We start from the raw sequence: 18,662 nt of genomic DNA, 5'->3' as shown, positions 1-18,662 counted from the left end.
TATTGTATGCTGTGTGTTTGCTCTTGCTCGCCGAGGCTGGGACAATTTGGTGAATGATCTTCCATATGAAATTTACAGTGCAGGGTGTGTACCGCGATGTTGCAACAGGGAGAATTTGCGTAAAGTTATTTTCACAACTTTTTCATGTGTCTCAAGTCAGATAAAATATGTCACAGTATTCTGAGTTAATATATTTCAAGATGATAAAAATGATAAAACATTAGCTTAAATATTTTGTTTTTGACTCATATTTTGTCAGAAGTTGTATACTAGGTCCTATATCAATTCTTTACAATTGTCATTTCAATTGTCATCCATTAAATTATGTGGAAATTGACATTACAATTCTTTAGATGTAGTGCTAAAACTAACTTTCAAACACCATTTTCATCTCAAATTGTTCATTTGGAAGCTCAAAATAGCGTGCCCTCAGGTGCCACTATTGTATTGTACTATTTTGTTTTCTCTCCCCCATTGTGTTCTACAAAAGTTTTTTCGCTGACTTAGTTCAATGGGGATTATGAGCCGAACACATGCCCCGTTCCTTTGTTTTCCCTTTCCTGTTGTGTTTTTTTCTACTGAGTGAGTAAATTGATGAAGGCACCGCGGATAAAAGACAAATATGCATTGACAAGGGCTTTCAGCGGCAAAAGGTCATTAGGAGCTTCAGAATTATAGTGGGCTTTGCCTGATGCCAGCATATTGGCAATGAGGGCCACGGGTTGCAATATAATTGAACTGGGAGAATAGCAGCAAAGTCATGTCTTTAAACTACATTAAGAACTTTTACGAAGGATGTGTAAGTATGGTGATACCAAGAATATATAGAATATTGGACGATGGTCGTGGTCACTTTGAGCCCAGTGAGTTCTCTGAATTATTTATCTATCTGACTGTAGCATAATAGAGTGGATAGACTTGTATTTGTTGCAGAATTAAATAAGAGTGTAAATATAGAAAATGTCCTACTCTCTGAATAGATGTGTGTTGTTGAAATATGACCCTATTACTGCCATTCTCCATGCATTACTGATTTATAAGCATGTTTGTAGTTGTTCCATTTAAATCTGATCATATTTGGTCCATCTGCTATTGTCGATGAGGATGCATTCCAAACATTTCATCTGTTCATTACTCCCATTCCAAGCTGTTTTGATAGTTTGTGTAATTCATTCAATTACAATCATACTTATGCTTCCTCAATCAGTTTTCACACATGAATTAAAAACATTTTTTTACAAACAAATGCTGTTTTAAAGCCTTTTTCTGTGTTTGTGTGTTGTTTGTGTTTTAGCTCAGGCCTCCGACGGTGATAGGCCAGTTCCACACCCTGTTCTTTGGTTCTGTTCGGATGTTCTTTCTGGGCGTCTTGGGCTTTGCAGTGTATGGCAATGAAGCGCTCCATTTCAGCTGCGATCCAGACAGGAGGGAGTTAAACCTATACTGTTACAACCAATTTAGGCCTATAACACCTCAGGTAAGAGTGCTTCCTGCATTAAATGATTTCACATGAGAAAGTCCATCTCTTCAACTATGCAGAAACCTTTTATAATATGTCAGAATCAGCAAAAACAGTGCTCAAACAGTGCTCAATGGTACTGGTAAAGAATCAGAGATCACCAATTTGCACGCTATGCCATGGTGATATGCGAACAAAGGAATTTCATGCACATTTTACATCATCCATTCAAATGACAAAACATTTTATTCCAGTCATGAAAAGACAGACTCAAAGATATGCTTTTATTCAATGTGATTAACAAAGTAATGACCAGACAGGACTCAAAGATTAGCTGTTATTGAATGTGAACTTGTGAATAGGTTGTTTTTCCACTCATCTGACCATAACCATAATGTTCTTCTGCTTGAAGGTATTCTGGGCATTGCAGCTGGTAACTGTTTTAGTCCCTGGAGCTGTATTTCATCTCTATGCTGCCTGTAAAAACATTGACCAGGAGGAAATCCTTCAGAGACCTATATACACCGTCTTCTACATCATCTCTGTTCTACTAAGAATTATTCTGGAAGTCATCGCCTTTTGGTTGCAGAGCCATCTCTTTGGTTTCCAGGTTCACCCACTCTACATGTGTGATGCCAGTGCCCTAGAAAAGACGTTCAACATCACCAAATGCATGGTGCCGGAACACTTTGAAAAGACCATATTTTTAAGTGCAATGTACACTTTCACTGTGATTACGTTGCTGCTGTGTGTTGCTGAGATATTTGAGATACTCTGTAGGAGATTAGGTTATTTGACCAATCAATGACCTGTGTGTTATTTGCTACAGAGTTCTAGGTCATATTTCAAATTTCTGTTTGTCTAATCCAGGTCTGACATGGACACAAAGGCCGAAAACGACATACCTCCACTTTTTTTGTTGGGAGTTGACAAGCAAAGACACTTCTTTCCATAATCCCATTGTTAAAATCAAGTAACACAGATTTAAATCTACTTTTGTCAGTAGGCTAAGGATATAGTTGTATCGTATGCAGCTTTCAATCATTGGCCCAAGTAAGAAAGAAACCTGTTATGAAATATTATAGTACTTGTACCCAGTGAAAAGTATTATAGCATTGTTGTAGTCTTCTTAGGGGCCTATAGACATATAATGTTGTCTAATTGTCCAGTTTAACATATGGCCAATGTCATGTCATCAAGGTTAACATCCTAATAACCTACGATACAAGCTAAAAATGGGTTCATTTTAAGGCATTGAACTAGGCCTACAGATGAAAAAAGGCAGGCAAAAATGTATCCTAATGAAGCTTAGATTTGATTTCAATAGTTGGCCTTTAATATGTTCAGGTCATAATAAATTATGAAAGGGATACTTTGGGATTTTGACAATGAGGCTCTTTATGTAGATCCCCAGAGCCAGATGAACTTGTAGATACCATTTGTATGTCTCTGTGTCCAGTATGAAGGAAGTTAGAGGTAGTTTTGCAAGCCATTGCTAACTAGCATCATTAACTGGAAGTAGCTCAGTAACTGGAAGTCTATGGGTATCTACTAGCATGCTAGCAGACTTCCAGTCATTGCACTAACACTAGTTAGCACTGACTCACAAAACTAACCTAACTACTTTCATACTGGACACAGATACATACAAATTGTATCCACAAGTTCATTGGATTCTGGGGAAGTGGATAAAGGGCCTAAATGTCAAAATCCTGAAGTATTCCTTTAGAAAATGTGTATTCATTGAAGAACCGGAGTATATAAAGTTGCTCAAGTTAGTTTGAATTTGAACGATTTTGGAACATCTCCTTTGATGATTACTAAATTAAGGTTTTGAAATACTGTAAATAGGAATGATATCATTAACAGTTAAAGAAAATGGGTTTCCATGCTCCCAGATGTATCATTCAGTTCTACAAACCACTGTAGGTTTAAGTGTAATTGCTGATAAGTGCGCTGGTCACAGTGTGTATGGATAAACCATATTTGACTGTTTTAAAACCCTCTTCATAGCATGTAATATAATGCTTTTGATTTAACCCTGTGTTGTAGCCGTACTGAAAATGATTACCTCTTTTGTTTTGTATCTGTAAGTTATTATCAGGCATCCATCCAACTTTTGTTATTATTTTCAGCTAAATGTATCATCTCAGGTACAATATGGCACACTACTTTCTGGTATTTGTGACAGATGGATGGTTTTAATGTTTGCCTCTTACATTTTGTACAATAAGCTGAGGTAACTGTTAAAAGAAGCAATGTCATTCATTTGGTTGTCAGTAAATCTGAGGAGTATTTTTGGGAAGTGGGATCAATTAGTTAGCAAGCTAATTCCGATATACACTCAGTCAGAAATTATGCGAATCGTATGCTTAAAAAAGATGATTTGAGTTAATTTCAGGTTCATCTTTATTAATCAGAAACTCCAGGCTTAAATGAAACTATGAATATCTAGCTGACAAAGTAATTAATCCTACATCATGAAATACACGACAAGGACATATTATTTGTTTTGTATGTTTTTGATTTTACTAATGTTTAGTTGCATTGTTTAGTTTTCTTAGGGTAATTGAAATGCATTTCATTACATCTAGTTTGTCTGTTTTGACTTTCCGATATGTACTTCATAAAAATGCATGCAACTTTTCACATTTGTTTAATAAAAGGGGCACATTTTATGACCCTCTTATGTTCAGACAATATTGTTCTGCAATGTGCTGTTTCTGAAAAATCTGTCTGTGCTGCTTTTTAGGTAAAGCTTGAACACTTTCTTATGTCTCAAAAGTATCAGTGAGATGATAGATTTTTTTATTTTATTAGAGGTGGTGCTATGATGCTACTTTTTTTTGTACTGAAAAACTGTATTGACAAAGCAATCCTACAATAAGAGGTAAGCTGCATGCCCTTGTTTCCGTTGTTTCTATACATACCCTATGTTCATGATAGCCCCATGCATTTGCTTGGGGAAAAGTTGTCCTAATAGTAGTAGTTCATAGAACAACGCTTGAGCAGAGGTCCCACTTTGAATATTAAGGGGAACGAAAGTTAGGTTGAAGATAATGTATCCCTGAAAAACGGATGTTAGCGTTTTCTGGCGACTCCGCATAGTCTAGGGAAAAATCTATATGCAGTTTAATCACAGTGGATCATTGTGGTGTTGAAAAACTTACCTACCCATCTATAAGCTGCATGCAGATCCTTGATGTCAATTTACTACAAATATGCCATAATTCTCGTTGATTCTCATTCCATTTATATCATAATAAGATTGTTGGCTACGCACAACCCGTAAGATCACCATGGAACGCATTGCAATAGGCTCACACAGTAATCAATATGTTGTCAATGTCAATATGATGCCGTTTTGCTTTGACAGTCCTCCTTTACTGCAGATGGCGCTAAACGTATTGAACACGAAAGCGGAAGAATTCTGCTCAAGGATGAGCATTGTTGTTGAGACCCAGCTAGTTAGCAAGCCACATTTCCATTAATGTTGACTAATCTGCCATAGTTAGCTAGTGTATTTACATTATTTGAGATGGCGCTCCCACCACAGCTAAAAGCCATTCAACACTATCTAAGAACCGCACAGGAACATGAGAAGAGGGATCCTGTCGTGGCTTACTACTGTGAGTTTGTAACATTACTTGCTAGCCAACTCGGATAGCTTGCCATTATTGTCCGTTTATGTTCAGCTGTCAACTCCATTAGGGGGACATGAACCGTCAAATCGCTAGTTAGCTAACTGTTCTGTGAATATAACGTACGAGGTCGATAGCTAGCCAGCAATGTCATTTATCTAACTATAGCTAGTTAACGTTAGTTAATTATGGAATCTAACGTTAGCTGCTAACGAATGACAGCTTGCTAGCTACAACTTCGACACCCTTTTTTTGTTGTTGCTGCCAGTCTTACTAATGTTAGTGGTTACCTAAGAAATGTTTACTTCTTAACTTTGCTGACTTCTCATTCGGCTTTATCAAAAGTAGTCGAGGTTCATAGTATTCATAACTAACTAATTGTTAGCTAGCTAGTGTATTGCAAACAGTACTATAAGAGTACTCAATCTAACTATGTCACATTCTGTGAAAAAGGCTATGCCCGTTAACTATATGGTAAGCTTTGTGGTATAGCATGACTCATTTGTAAGGCGTTGCCAGCTGCCTATGGTAGGGACACAGTTCATGTGATCAGTGTCTGGCCCCAGAGCCTGGCTTGATATCTAGCTTGCCAAACAGGAAAATAAAAATAGGTATATTTTCTCAAGTCTAGAAACGTCTACAAATGACTTACTTTACTTGACCCTTTCTTAGCAAGCACATTTTATTCAGTGCCACTACATGGTCTATGACTCGGCTATGTTGTTATCAAGCGCAGCCTAATTGCTTTATGGTGGATTGTGGCTAGCTAACTTTAGCTAGCTAGTTATTTTACACAAAGGACGTTTTCTTTCAAAATGCTGTGACCGACAAGGCTTTGTTAGCCTACTGAGCTTAAGCCTTGTTATAGGCTAGCTCTGGGAGCTGACAGGAGTCCTAAACTCTCTGACAAAATATTGAAAACATTATAATTTAGTGAACTACTAGGCTGCAGTACATATGTGTCTAACACATAAGGCTAGTTGCCATCCAATGCAATGTTATCACTAGAATCCTTTTGTGATAGGGTTAATCTTTCCTGCCATTCTCATTAATCGTTTTTGGTTATTCTACAACGTGCTTTGGAGACTTCTGTAATATAAGGCTTAAGAGTTGTTAGATGGAATGTTTCAAAACAAGTGTTTGAAAAACATTTTTATTCATGTACTGTAAGATTGAGAAAAGTGTTTTAATAAAGATTATAAACTGGGTGGTTCGAGCCCTGAATGCTGACAGCTGTATAAGCCCATATACCATGGATATGACAAAACATACATTTTTTTTATTGCTCTAATTACACTGGTTACCAGTTTATAATAGCAATAAGGCATCTCAGGAGTTTGTGGTATATGGCCAATATACCACGGCTAAAGGCCGGACAAGTAGGCGTGCAAAGGATTATGGTCATTGTAGTTAATTGCCATGTTTTCTGCACTAAACTGTCGAATATTGACTTGTTGGAAACAACTCCCTACTACATCACACAGTTCGGGTTTGATCTGATTTATCTCTAGAAAAACTATTCAATGTGCATTGAGCAACAGAAACAAATGAAATGGAATTCAAATAATTGAAACAACCGGTCAACTAGTTGTTTTAAAAACCGTAAAATAACAAATGTCGGTTAATTGCTGAGCACTACTAAGCTACAACATATGTGAATATGAACCCAATGGGAGTTTGTGTTTTTAGATAATTAAGTGTATTTTTTATTTTATATACACGATATTTAAAGAAATTATAAAATAGTTTGACATGTTTGTAAGCTTTTAAATTGTATAATTCTCAATCGTTTATCTTTTCCAGTGACGAAGACATGGATCATCTCTGAGCACCTTTTATCTCTTGAATGTTTTGGCATTGAGGTCCAAAAAGTCATCTTCTGAGCACTTCTACGATGGGCAAATATGTATAGAAGGTTTCATTCAAATCAAAACAGCTGTTGTCAAAAGTGATTGAATTTAAGTATAATTACCATGGCTCATTACAAAGATAGTGATGACTGACAATGGCTGCTTTTGGCTGAATGGGATGTATGGGATGTGCAGAACATGCTGTGAGGTGGATTAGCCAAATATGCTGAGGAACATGTTTTTCCAGTTTGGCATCACTGCGCAGTTTCACTGCCCGACTGGTTCTTTTATTTTAATTGCAATGGCGGGTGTGTTGGTAGAATTGAAAGGACATGAGTAGAGAAATTAGTGTCCTTTGGATGAAGGACACTAATCTGTTCTGTTTTTGTGAGCCTTATTGGAATAAGCCCTATTGATATTTTTCTTGTTTATATAATTATGGCTGGGGATTGTCAGTTGATGTGCTTAGACAGAAAGTCTGGTAGCTTTGGTGTTTCTTGAGTTCTCCAATTGTGTCTGATTTTATTCAGGCTGGTTTGGGGTTTTGACCGAAGCAGAAATGGTTGAAGGTTTTCAGCACGAGTTCCTTGTTTTACGGCCCATGAGCATCAGAGTGGACCAGTAATTCAACATGCCACTGGAGGTCAGCATCGACATATCTCTGAATGACTCAACCCCATTGTCTTTGGAAGAAGGTTGTAGAGCTGACGGCCATAGGGACTGACTTTTCTTTCAAACTGATTTTGCCTTTGTTTTGAAATGTTATGGTTAAGAGAACCTTCATTGCTCTAAATCTAATTGTCAAGAATCAAGACGATGTAGTACCTCTACTTGATTGCAGAGTATCCTATATCCTAGGCTATTCTAGCTTCAAAGGTCCAATGTAAATCAGACTCACAAGAGGAAAATGGCTGCCATTATTTGAATCAGACTGAATAGGATCAAATGGACTAGTCTACCTAATGTAATAAGGATTTTCTCAGTTATTAGCCTAACATTTTGATGGTCTGGATGAAACCATCTGAATAGCAAATGAGCTTCCTCTTTTGTCAAGCATTTAGCACATGCCAATGGTTAGAGGACTCAAGACCTATAGGTTAGTGTATTGATTTAGTGGATCAGTGGTGGCAGGCTTTACAAAAGAGTGGTGCAACAATCATTCTTTTTTTAAATCGGCGAGCCATTATATTACATTGACCAAAATACGCCAAGCCTATTTGCGCAATGTTCATCATCTAGGCTACAGCTTACTTGATCCATTCCATACAACTAGGGAAATTCATGGTTTAAACAAAAGCACTGATTTGTTTCCCTATAATTACCCACCATTATTGAACCCAAGCACCCTCAGGCCAAACAATGCCTACAAACGAACTTCCACTTAATGGATTGCATTTTCCCTAATATGAATGTCCAAGTGAGCAGCAGGATACCACAGTGATTTAATATCCCGCCTCAGCAGCACATAGTAACCCTAACCAACACAGAGGCTTTCATTTCAAATAGAACATTGTGTTCTCCTGCTGCTTTATATTGTATAAAACATGGCCAACTTGAATCACAGAAGTAAAAATTGCTGAACCTCCGGTTCGACTGCAGCACCATGGGCCTGTGTTCTGCCTCCTAGTGTAGGCCCCTGCGCCCTGGCATTGTGCTATAGTATTAACCTATGGAAAAGGCTCTCTTTGAGTTGTTTTCTCTCCCGCTTCCGGGTCTTGATCTAGTCTTCCGATTGAACTGCAGCTATAGTACATAATAACATCCTTGTAGTGAGGAGAGCTGAGTGCGCGGGCTAGCATCCCAGCATACCCAGGTCTGTTCTCATTGCAAATGTCAGTGAAGACTCAGCTCACACTCTTTTTATGACGAATGTCAAGCTTGCGTTGGGGATGCATGCCAGGACAGGCATGTATTCCTTCCATTTATTTCCATTTGGCAAGGATTTTAGTCAAATTCTACCATATCTGAAACCCGAAAGATTGAGTGAACGACACTAATCCCTGTGAATCAAGCTACATTGGACAGAGTCAACCATCCCCATTAGCTATATTCCCCATTTCTGAAATTAAAGTAAATACAATTGTATTCGTCACATGCTTCGTAAACAACAGGTATAGACTAACAGTGAAATGCTTACTTACGGGTCCTTCCCAACAATACAGAGAGAAATAATAGAAAAGTCACACAAAAAAAATAGAAAATTAGTAATGTTAACTTTGCTAAATTCACAGGGTACTGAGTAGATGTGCAGGGGTAAATGAGGTAGATATGTACATATAACTAGGAATGAAGTGACTGATATTAAACCGTAGCAGCGTATGTGATGAGTCAAAGTTAGTGCAAAAAGGGTCAATGCAGATTGTCCAGGTAGCTATTTGGCTACCTATTTAACTTTCTATCAGGAATGGCTTGGGGGTAGAAGCCGTTCAGGATCCTGTTGGCTCTAGACATGGTGCATCGGCACCGCCACCGTTCGGTAGCAGAGAGAACAGTCCACGACTTGGGTGGCTTGAGTCCTCAAATTCTTGGGACCTTCCTTTAACACCGCCTGTTATAGAGGTCCTGGATGGCAGTGGGCTTGGCCCCAGTGATGTACTGGGCTGCTGCGCACTACCATCTGTGGAGCCTTGCAGAGGAATGAATGCTGCTGACTGTCTCTTTTTGTGTCATTGGACACTGTAGTTTGTCATTCTCCGACATCTCTGTCTAGGGGAGAGAATACTGTAACCCCCCCTGGCCATCCATGAAGTTCCCTTACTCACCAACCCCCTTCCACACTCACACAGAAAGTTCTGCCCATTGCAAAATAATTTCCCTCTCTGAAGTACAGTGGATTATGGATTTTATTTTCATGGCCTTGCGTCTGTCGTGAATGGTCTCAGTGTTGCATTGTTTCAGAAGAGGAGAATTGGATGTTAAGCTGTATGGGCGTAATGGCTTGACAAAGGATGACATTGTGAGTGCCCGCTGTGATGTGCAGTGACCATCATCATATCTGAGCAAAATGATCCCTATTGCTTTCGTTATGGCTAACTGTTTAGGAAATATCAACAGGTGGCCTTTGGCATAGTTTTAATGGACTTCTACCACTTTTTCTCCCCAATTTCGTGGTATCCAATTAGTAGTTACAGTCTTGTCCCACCGCTGCAACTCCCGTACGGACTCGGGAGAGGCGAAGATCGAGAGCCATGCTTCGTCTGAAACACGACCCTGCCAAGCCACACTGCTTCTTGACACACTGCTCGCTTAACCCGGAAGCCAGCCTCACCAATGTGTTGGAGGAAACGCCGTACAACTGGCGACCGAAGTCAGTATGCAGGCGCCCGGCCCACCACAAGGAGTCCCTAGAGCATAATGGAACAACGACATCCCAGCCAGACAAACCCTCCCCTAACCTAGTCGACGCTGGGCCAATTGTGCACCACCTCATGGGTCTCCCAGGTATGGCCGGCTGCGTCATAGCTCGGGATCGAACCTGGGTCTGTAGTGACGCCTCAAGTACTGCGATGCAGTGCCTTACACAGCTGCACCTTGGCTCAAACTTTTGAAAAGTGTTTTCTAAAATGTTATATTCTTCTGATTTCTGACATGCTTTGTTTTGATATGACACATGGTGAAGCCATTTTAAAAGCCATGTAATTCTCTTCTCAAAAGCTAATGGTGAGCATAATGAATATTGTGCCTCTATCTAAGCAGAACCTACTATAATCAAATCTAAACTGCTTCAGCCAACCAAAAGTAGTGACTGTGTTCCGTTTTTCTTCTGTCTTGTAAATTGGTCACCTTAACGCGTCTTTGCGGTGTTTTATGTTCAGTTGCAATTTGAATTTAGCCAGTGTTATTGTAGGAGAGAGAACCATGCAACAGGCCCACTATTGGTTTCAAGCCCCAGGCTTTTTCTTGTTAATTTTTAATGCAGCAGCATTCAACCTGCCATACACTATGATGGCATCCCAGGTGTTGAAAACACAAAACAAAATTAGAATTCTGTTCACTATATGAGGCCTTACAACAATATCTGTGCTTTGAATGCAGAATTTAGCCTAGCTAGATATCTTAAGGCCATGTTGTTACAATTATAACGGACTCACTGACACATGCCTATCACACATGGATCTGGACAAGAAATGTTACCAAATTCCATCGGTAAACATTGAAATTTACAATTAAACATTAACATTTGCCCTGTATCAAAGACACAGACCCCTTCATTAAAATGAACGATCAGTGTTTTTGCCATACTTAGAGAACTCCCAGCTGGGTATATTTGCTTTATTATTTTCTGCTGGGAAGTATTAATTGCTAGTCCACCCTGTTTTACAATGTAATGACTGTGAAATTAGAGTTAGATGAGTGAGTTAAAACTCAACCTTTGTCATAACATGCACTGTATGATACCCTATCCCACCTTGGAAATGTGACATTTGCTGATTTAGTATAACTTTCTTTTTTTATTACTAAAATGCCCTATTGATGTGCTGCTGACTTGGAAGCTGATGTTGGGTTGCCTACTTTCTCAGCTCACAGACAGGCCTATGGAACCTGTTGCATTCAAGGCAAAGAGGTCAGAAAACTTATAGGTCAGAATGACAACTGCATCACTGGTCTCTCTGAAGATCTCAATAAAATACAGTACTTTGCATTGTCCTCTTGATAACAATTAGGCCAAATTTGCTGAAATGTTGTGCTTGCTCATGGTTTGGTGTAGCCTATTCTATGAAGACCGCTTGCTGTCGAAATGTTAGTGAATAAATTATTGCATATTGTGTATTGGAGGACACATGATTCGACACATGATACAACCTTCGTCTCTCCTGAGCCCGCACGGGAGTTATAGCGATGAGACAAGATACTAGCTACTAACAATTGGATACCACGATATTGGGGAGAAAAGGGGGGTAAAAATTAAACAACAACAAATAAAAATAATAATAATCAAATACTGTAAAACTATTTGGTGTAATGTGCTTTGTGGCTGCCTAAACGGGCAATTGAAAATTGTCTTGAAGACAACGTTGATTTGCTTTGACTCTCGTGTTCCATTTGTGCATGTGCACTTGCGGGGCACAACAAAAAATAAACCAAGCCATGCATCACACAGTTCCATGTCTCATTCCCTCAATTGCGTTCTGACCGCTCCATACATACACGTGCTGACTGCGCACACAAGCTCCCGTTAGGCCTACATAAATAAATGCCTATAAAAACGTATCTGACTGATGGGATACACAAGCTACATTCCTTGCCAAATAACAACAATGTTATCACGCATTCAAAATGGACTGGTTTGATTGAAGTAGGAAAACATGTGTTCCAACAACGAGCTGCAGTTGGAATAATATTCCCATGTATTTTCCATTTCGGCCTCATTGCGAACTGATAGTGCCATTTTAGAATTGGTTAGCCTAGGCTATAACCCCCTAAACATAGACAGGTCACATACTGAAAATACGCACAAAAAAAATTGTTTGATAAAGACAGAGCATGTTTTCACCAGAATCATTAAGTGTAGGGGTTACTCACCAAACAGATGTCGCCATGCAGTGTTCAATGTGGAGTTGTTCATCCATTCAGAAAATTCTAAACAACTGGCAGAATAAACTAATATCTGCATAGCGAAAAGACAGATTTTGTAACCCTAAAAAAGTATTTTAATTCGCCAAATTGAGCCAAAACTGTTCTAGACGCGCCTCACTTTGCAGTGGCAAATATTTTTCATTTGGAAAAATAATCTGTTATTACTTTTTTTTAAACTATAAAATAGGTGTCTTGATTGTGATAAGGGCTTGGGAAATAAGAGCGTCTTGTCTGCTAAATTAACAATCTAAGGCTATGCCATTGCAGAGCCATAGGCTTCTACGAGCAATCGCCACTGCTGAGGTAACTGCCTTTTTGAAGATTGTGTTTCACGATATAGTTGATATTACGGTTTCATTAAATTCAATGGCACATGCATTTTTTATTGAATGAATATATATATGGGTCAATTTAGCAATTAGGATTTATTATCTCTAATGGTTATGATAAATGAGGCATTGTCGCAACACTTGGCATAGGCCTATAGGTAAATGCACACATTTGGGCCTTATGTTCTAAAAAATAGTTGGATACTCTGGAGGAAAAAAAATAATGCGAGTACTCGAACAGTCAGAAAATGTCATGCCCATCCCTACTAGTGTACAGCTTTATCCTGTTCTTTTAAAGCACTCTTTGAAGAATAGCAAACAATTATGCCATGTTTTTTGGCTAGACAGGCTCTAGGCTACAAGCTGATCGAGTGGCTCATCTTTTAATTTCCTAAGGGACAGCAGCATCCTTCATGCTGTTAGCATTTAAATCGCCAACGTGTAGAAGGTATGATCTTCATTTTAGAGGTGGACACCTACTTGGGTGCTGTCCCGGAAAACATTTCACCTGCCTGTCTTACTTTGTGTAGCTAATGACTTTGAACTCACTGGATGATGATTGTTGTTCTGTCCCGGTTGGAGACAGCTCATTATTAAGGCTCTGACTGCAGTCCTTCAGAGGCTCACACTTCAGGCTGTGGACTACACGTTCAAAGCATCAGTGTTCTGCTTTTTTGTTCTGCCTCTTCATGGCATTGCTCTTATTCTGAGTGGCTTCTTCTAGTGTTATGTCTATAGCCTAGTCAGTTCAGGGGTCGGCAACAGGCGGCCCACGGGCCACAACTCGCCCAAGTGATTATACATTTTTGCCCCCCCAAAAGTTTCATAAAATCTCCTACAATGGGATTTTCTGGCTTTTTTTTCCTCATTTTGTCTGTCATAGTTGAAGTGTACCTATGATGAAAATTACAGGCCTCTCTCAACTTTTTAAGTGGGAGAACTTGCACAATTGGTGGCTGACTAAATACTTTTTGCCCCACTGTATAATTTCCCACATCTTCATTCATGTATCACTTCAATAGAATGTCTGTCAATTAGGTGTGGCTCTTTAGAGTTCTTTGTTGGTTGGAAACTGCAGCACTGGAAACAGCTGTAAACCCAGAGTTGTTGGATTTGGCAATGGCCTCTCAAACATTGAGTGTGTGTCAAAGTTGCACACAGGGAAGACTTTAAGGCTCAGGGGACAGTCCTTCAACAGATGTCTGGGTGTGCGCATGTTTTCAGTCTCTGAAAACGGAGAGAATAGCGCTAATGGTCCTGAGCCTGGATGCATAAAATCAAAGGACGCAAGGATCTGTCAACATGGAGGAGAGGGTGGATGGACAGCGTGTGTTGAAAACATGAGCCAGGATTCCCTCTTGGCTGCTATGTGCTGAGTGAAACAATGCTAAGGATATAATAACAATAATGCTAATATGTACACAGCCTCATTCACGGACTTGCGCTGATGGGATGTTGAATCACTTCACTCAAAGTGAGCATCATAACTCAGAGAAGAACGTGAAAACAATCTTGCAACCTTTGGGTTACTAGTCCAACGCCCCAACATGCTGGACAAATGGACACTTTGGGTGATTTAGGGTAGCCTACTTTAATTTGAAAGACCTCACCCTGAACCCCAAAAATGTTTGACCATGTAACAGAACTATGTGCCCAGTCCACATTTGATTTTACCATAAGAATTGCTGTTCGGGGATAATAAAGAGAGACTACTAGTCTAACGTTTTGTTTGAACACAGTGTACAAAACATTCACCTGACACACTGACCAGGTGAATCCAGGTAAAGCAGGTTAAGCCGTGAGACTATTGAGACATGGATTGTGTATGTGTTCCATTTCAGAGGATGAATGGGCAAGACAAAATATTTAACTGCCTTTTAAACGGGGTATGGTAGTAGGTGGCAGGCGCACAGGTTTGTGTGTGTGTGTGTGTGTGTGTGTCAAGAACTGCAACGCTGCTGAGTTTTTCACGCTCAACAGTTTCCTGTGTGTATCAAGAATTGTCCAACACTCAAAGGACATACATCCAACTTGACACAACTGTGGGAAGCATTGGAGTAAATATAGACCAGCATCCCCGTGGAACGCTTTCGACACCTTGTAATCCATACCCCAACGAATTTGAGGCAGTTCTGAGGGTACTCAGTGTATTTCTGGGAAACATGAAGGGTCATCATCACCCCTGACACATTGCTCTGAGATAAAATAGTGATACCCTTTTCCTTCTCTTTCAGGTCGGCTTTATGCCATGCAGACGGGAATGAAACTGGACAGCAAAACCCCAGAATGTCGGAAGTTTCTTGTGCAACTGATGGATCAGTTAGAAACGGTGAGATACTTAGTCAGCTACACTAAAGGTTGGATACAGCCTTTGGAACGTTTAAACAAGTTTGCACACAATGACACATTTATATACTATTTTCCAATTGTCTTCACATCATGATTTGTTGATTTTTGGGTAAGATATCTTAATGTAGTTATCATAATGTACTACTTCATATTCCTTGTTAATTCTATTTCCTCTATTCTGTACCAATATCCACCAAATGAAGCTTATCACGTCGTGAATGTCTGAGGGCAGTTTAGTAATGAATATCTTCAAAGCCATTGGCCGCTAAGTGCACTTTAGGAGTCTTGACATTTTACGATTTTCAAAGCTCGTCAGGAACAGGCCTTTCAGTGGATTCAGTTTCCCTTCAGAAGTGGATTTTGGCACTGCCTCTCAAAAAGGACATTAACAACAAAGCGTCAGCCTCCCTTGATTGAGTTCTGCGAACATGATTGAAATATCTGCACCTCGTCATTTTCAATTGTAAGAGTGAAATACTTTGATTCCAAACATCTGTAATGTAATTGCCGTATGATCTAAATATAGGAGGATTTTTATTTTGATTTACATTGTCAAATTTCTCAAAAGGTGAATGCCAAATGTAATTTCTGCTTGTTTTGAGGGTCTAGCTGCTATTCTTTAGCTTGTCCATCAGATATTCATGTCTCTAATCGATAGTAATGTAGCCCCAATATTCGATTGGGTCTACTTTTAAAGTTATCCAAGGAGAAATTGGAGTCTTTGAGATAGTTGGATCACACATTCAGTCAAAGCTTCGATTCGACTGCAATCTGAACCACCATTAGTTACGGAATGCATGCCTTTTGAATAATGGATTCCATCAGAAATGTACTTCCGAAATCTCTTGAGTGGAATTGCGAGACATGCAATTAAAAAAACCATCTGATTTGAGTTTTAAGCTCTGTGTTTAATGTAAGACCTGATCGGCATATACAGTGCGTTAGGAAAGTATTCAGACCCCTTGACTTTTTCTACATCTTGTTACGTTACAGCCTTATTCTAAAGTTGATTAAATAATTTCCCCCCCATCTTAAATCTACACACAATACCCCATAATGACAAAGCAAAAACTATATATATATTTTTTTCCAAATGTGGTAAACTAAAATATCACATTTACACAAGTATTCAGACCCTTGACTCAGTACTTTGTTGAAACACCTTTGGCAGTGATTACAGCCTCAAGTCTTCTTGGGTATGACGCTACAAGTTTGGCACTCCTGTATTTGGGGAGTTTCTCTCATTCTTCTCTGCTCTCAAGCTGTGTCAGGTTGGATGGGGAGCGTTGCTGCACAGCTATTTTCAGGTCTCTCCAGAGATGTTAGATCGGGCTCTGGGAGGACCTCTCAAGGACATTCATAGACTTGTCCAGAAGCCACTCCTGCATTTACTTAGCTGTGTGCTTAGGGTCGTTGTCCTGTTGGAAGGTGAACCTTCACCCCAATCTGAGTTCCTGAGCGCTCTGGAGCAGGTTTTCATCAAGGATCTTTCTACTTCGTTCCATTCATCTTGTCACCATCCTGGCTAGTCTCCCAGTCCCTGCAGCTGAAAAACATCCCCACAGCATGATGCTGCCACCACAATGCTTCACTGTAGGGATGGTGCCAGGTTTCCTCCAGACCTGACACTTGGCATTCATCAGATCAGAGAATCTTGTTTCTTATGTTATGAGAGTCCTTCAGGTGCCTTTTGGCAAACTCCAAGTGGCTGTCATGTGCCTTTTACTGAGAAGTGGCTTCCGTCTGGCCACTCTACCGTAAAGACATGGTTGTCCTTCTGGAAGGTTCTCCCATCTCCACAGAGGAACTCTGGAGCTCTGTCAGAGTGACCATTGGGTTCTTGGTCACCTCCTTGACCAAGGCCCTTCTCCCTGGATTGCTCAGTTCGGCCTAGCAGCCAGCTCTAGGAAGAATTTTGGTGGTTCCAAACTTCTTTCACTTAAGAATGATGGAGGCCACTGTGTTCTTGGGAACCTTCAATGCATCAGAAATCTTTGGGTACCCTTCCCCAGATCTGTGCCTCGACACAATTCTGTCTCGGAGCTCTACGGACAATTCCTTCAACCTCATGGCTTGGTTTTTGCCCTGACATGCACTGTCAACTGTGGGACATTTATATAGACTGGTGTGTACCTTTCCAAATCATGTCCAATCAAATTGTAGAAACATCTCAATGATGATTAATTAACGGAAACAGGATGCACCTGAGCTCAATTTCGAGTCTCATAGCAAAGGATCTGAATACTTATGTAAATAAGGTATTTCTGTTTTTTATTTTTAATACATTTGCAAAAGAAATCTGCACCTGTTTTTGTTTTGGCATTATGAGGTAATGTGTGTAGATTAATGAGACATTTGTTATTTAATACATTTTAGAATAAGGCTGTAACATCGAAAATGTCAAGGGGTCTGAATTCTTTCAAAAGGCACTGTATTTTCCTTGAGATTTTCTTAAGGTTTTAATGCAACATGGGTGTTCTCTCTCACACTGTAGCTAACTCTTGGTCACATTTGCACATCCTTTGGTATGAAATGTTTGTTAGATGTCATGGAAAGGAAGCAACTTTAATAACCAATACATTCTTATGTGAAAGAGAATGGTTATATCCTATTAGGATAGTTAAGAAATGTTAAAAAAAAATCATATCTGTTAATTGTTTCCTTTGAGAAAATGTAAGAGCACTGTATTCTCAACAAGAGTTCAAAAGACTGGGTTTATGGTCTTCCTCTGAAAGAGGAGCAGGAAACAACCTCTGGATGCTGTTTACTCAGGAATTTTTATAGAGCTAGTGTCTCAGCCAGCGAAGAGCCCATACCTGGTGGCTGCATCCAGTTTAAAGGGCTTTAAAAAGGTGGTGAAAACTTCTATGAAATACATATTTGACCTACTGTCGCAGATTATGTCAATGTGGACTCGGGACAGATTGGTAAACTTTTGTTTTATGTCTTGCGCTTTGTATGATATTTCTGGAAGTTAATGTGAAATCATTGTTTTATTTTTCCTCCTTAATCATGGGAACATGAATGTGACTTTCATTCCATTCCAGAAGAGGAAGCACAGTATGAAATTAAAGATGGCGCCGAAGAACATGGCTGACGTTTTACATTCTCCCAACCAATTGTGCCATTTTTTTGTTTTGTAACTTATTTTTTAAATGATTGTGTACATAATGTTGCTGCTACCATCTCGTATGACCGAAAATAACTTCTGGACATCAGAAAAGTGATTACTCACTGTGGACTGAAAGACACTTTTTTTCCTTTTAATGAGTCCGACAAGAAGGATATCCTGCTTTCACTGGAACAGGCACAGATCCACGCCTTTTGCGTGAAAAGACGCCAGAAAAGGGGAAGCAGATTGGGGATCCTTCTGAGAATCTGTAGGCGAGCGAGTAAACTCCCATTGCCAGCCGTTCTTCTTGCTAACGTACAATCATTGGAAAATAAAATTTGATGA

The 18,662-nt window shown here is 39.5% G+C and overlaps 2 protein-coding genes across 2 annotated transcripts in view; both read left to right on the top strand.

Annotated features, from left to right (window-relative positions):
- The first annotated feature begins 760 nt into the window (after positions 1–760).
- gje1a (gap junction protein epsilon 1a) lies at positions 761–2,267 on the top strand. The gene is made up of 3 exons (XM_064924627.1): positions 761–799; positions 1,295–1,477; positions 1,872–2,267. The coding sequence occupies exons 1-3, from the start codon at positions 761–763 to the stop codon at positions 2,265–2,267; spliced, it is 618 nt and encodes a 205-aa protein (XP_064780699.1).
- Positions 2,268–4,889: 2,622 nt separating this feature from the next.
- Positions 4,890–18,662, top strand: part of vta1 (vesicle (multivesicular body) trafficking 1) — a 42,512-nt gene continuing 28,739 nt past the window's right edge. Inside the window, exons 1-2 of the mRNA XM_064925270.1 lie at positions 4,890–5,088; positions 15,091–15,185. Of these exons, the coding sequence (XP_064781342.1) occupies positions 4,998–5,088; positions 15,091–15,185 (186 nt within the window). The 5' untranslated portion in view covers positions 4,890–4,997. The remainder of the gene's footprint in view (positions 5,089–15,090; positions 15,186–18,662) is intronic.

Source organism: Oncorhynchus masou, chromosome 19 (genome assembly GCF_036934945.1).
Source record: "Oncorhynchus masou masou isolate Uvic2021 chromosome 19, UVic_Omas_1.1, whole genome shotgun sequence".
Taxonomy (NCBI): domain Eukaryota; kingdom Metazoa; phylum Chordata; class Actinopteri; order Salmoniformes; family Salmonidae; genus Oncorhynchus; species Oncorhynchus masou.
The sequence above is the reverse complement of the archived record's forward strand: the minus strand, read 5'-3'. Positions and strand labels throughout refer to the sequence as shown.

Excerpts from the sequence above, each read along its gene's own strand:
- gje1a (XM_064924627.1), top strand. The coding sequence starts at position 761 with ATGTCTTTAAACTACATTAAGAACTTTTACGAAGGATGT. Across the intron at positions 800-1,294 it reads AGAACTTTTACGAAGGATGT|CTCAGGCCTCCGACGGTGAT; the intron begins GTAAGTATGGTG and ends TTTGTGTTTTAG. Across the intron at positions 1,478-1,871 it reads TTAGGCCTATAACACCTCAG|GTATTCTGGGCATTGCAGCT; the intron begins GTAAGAGTGCTT and ends TTCTGCTTGAAG.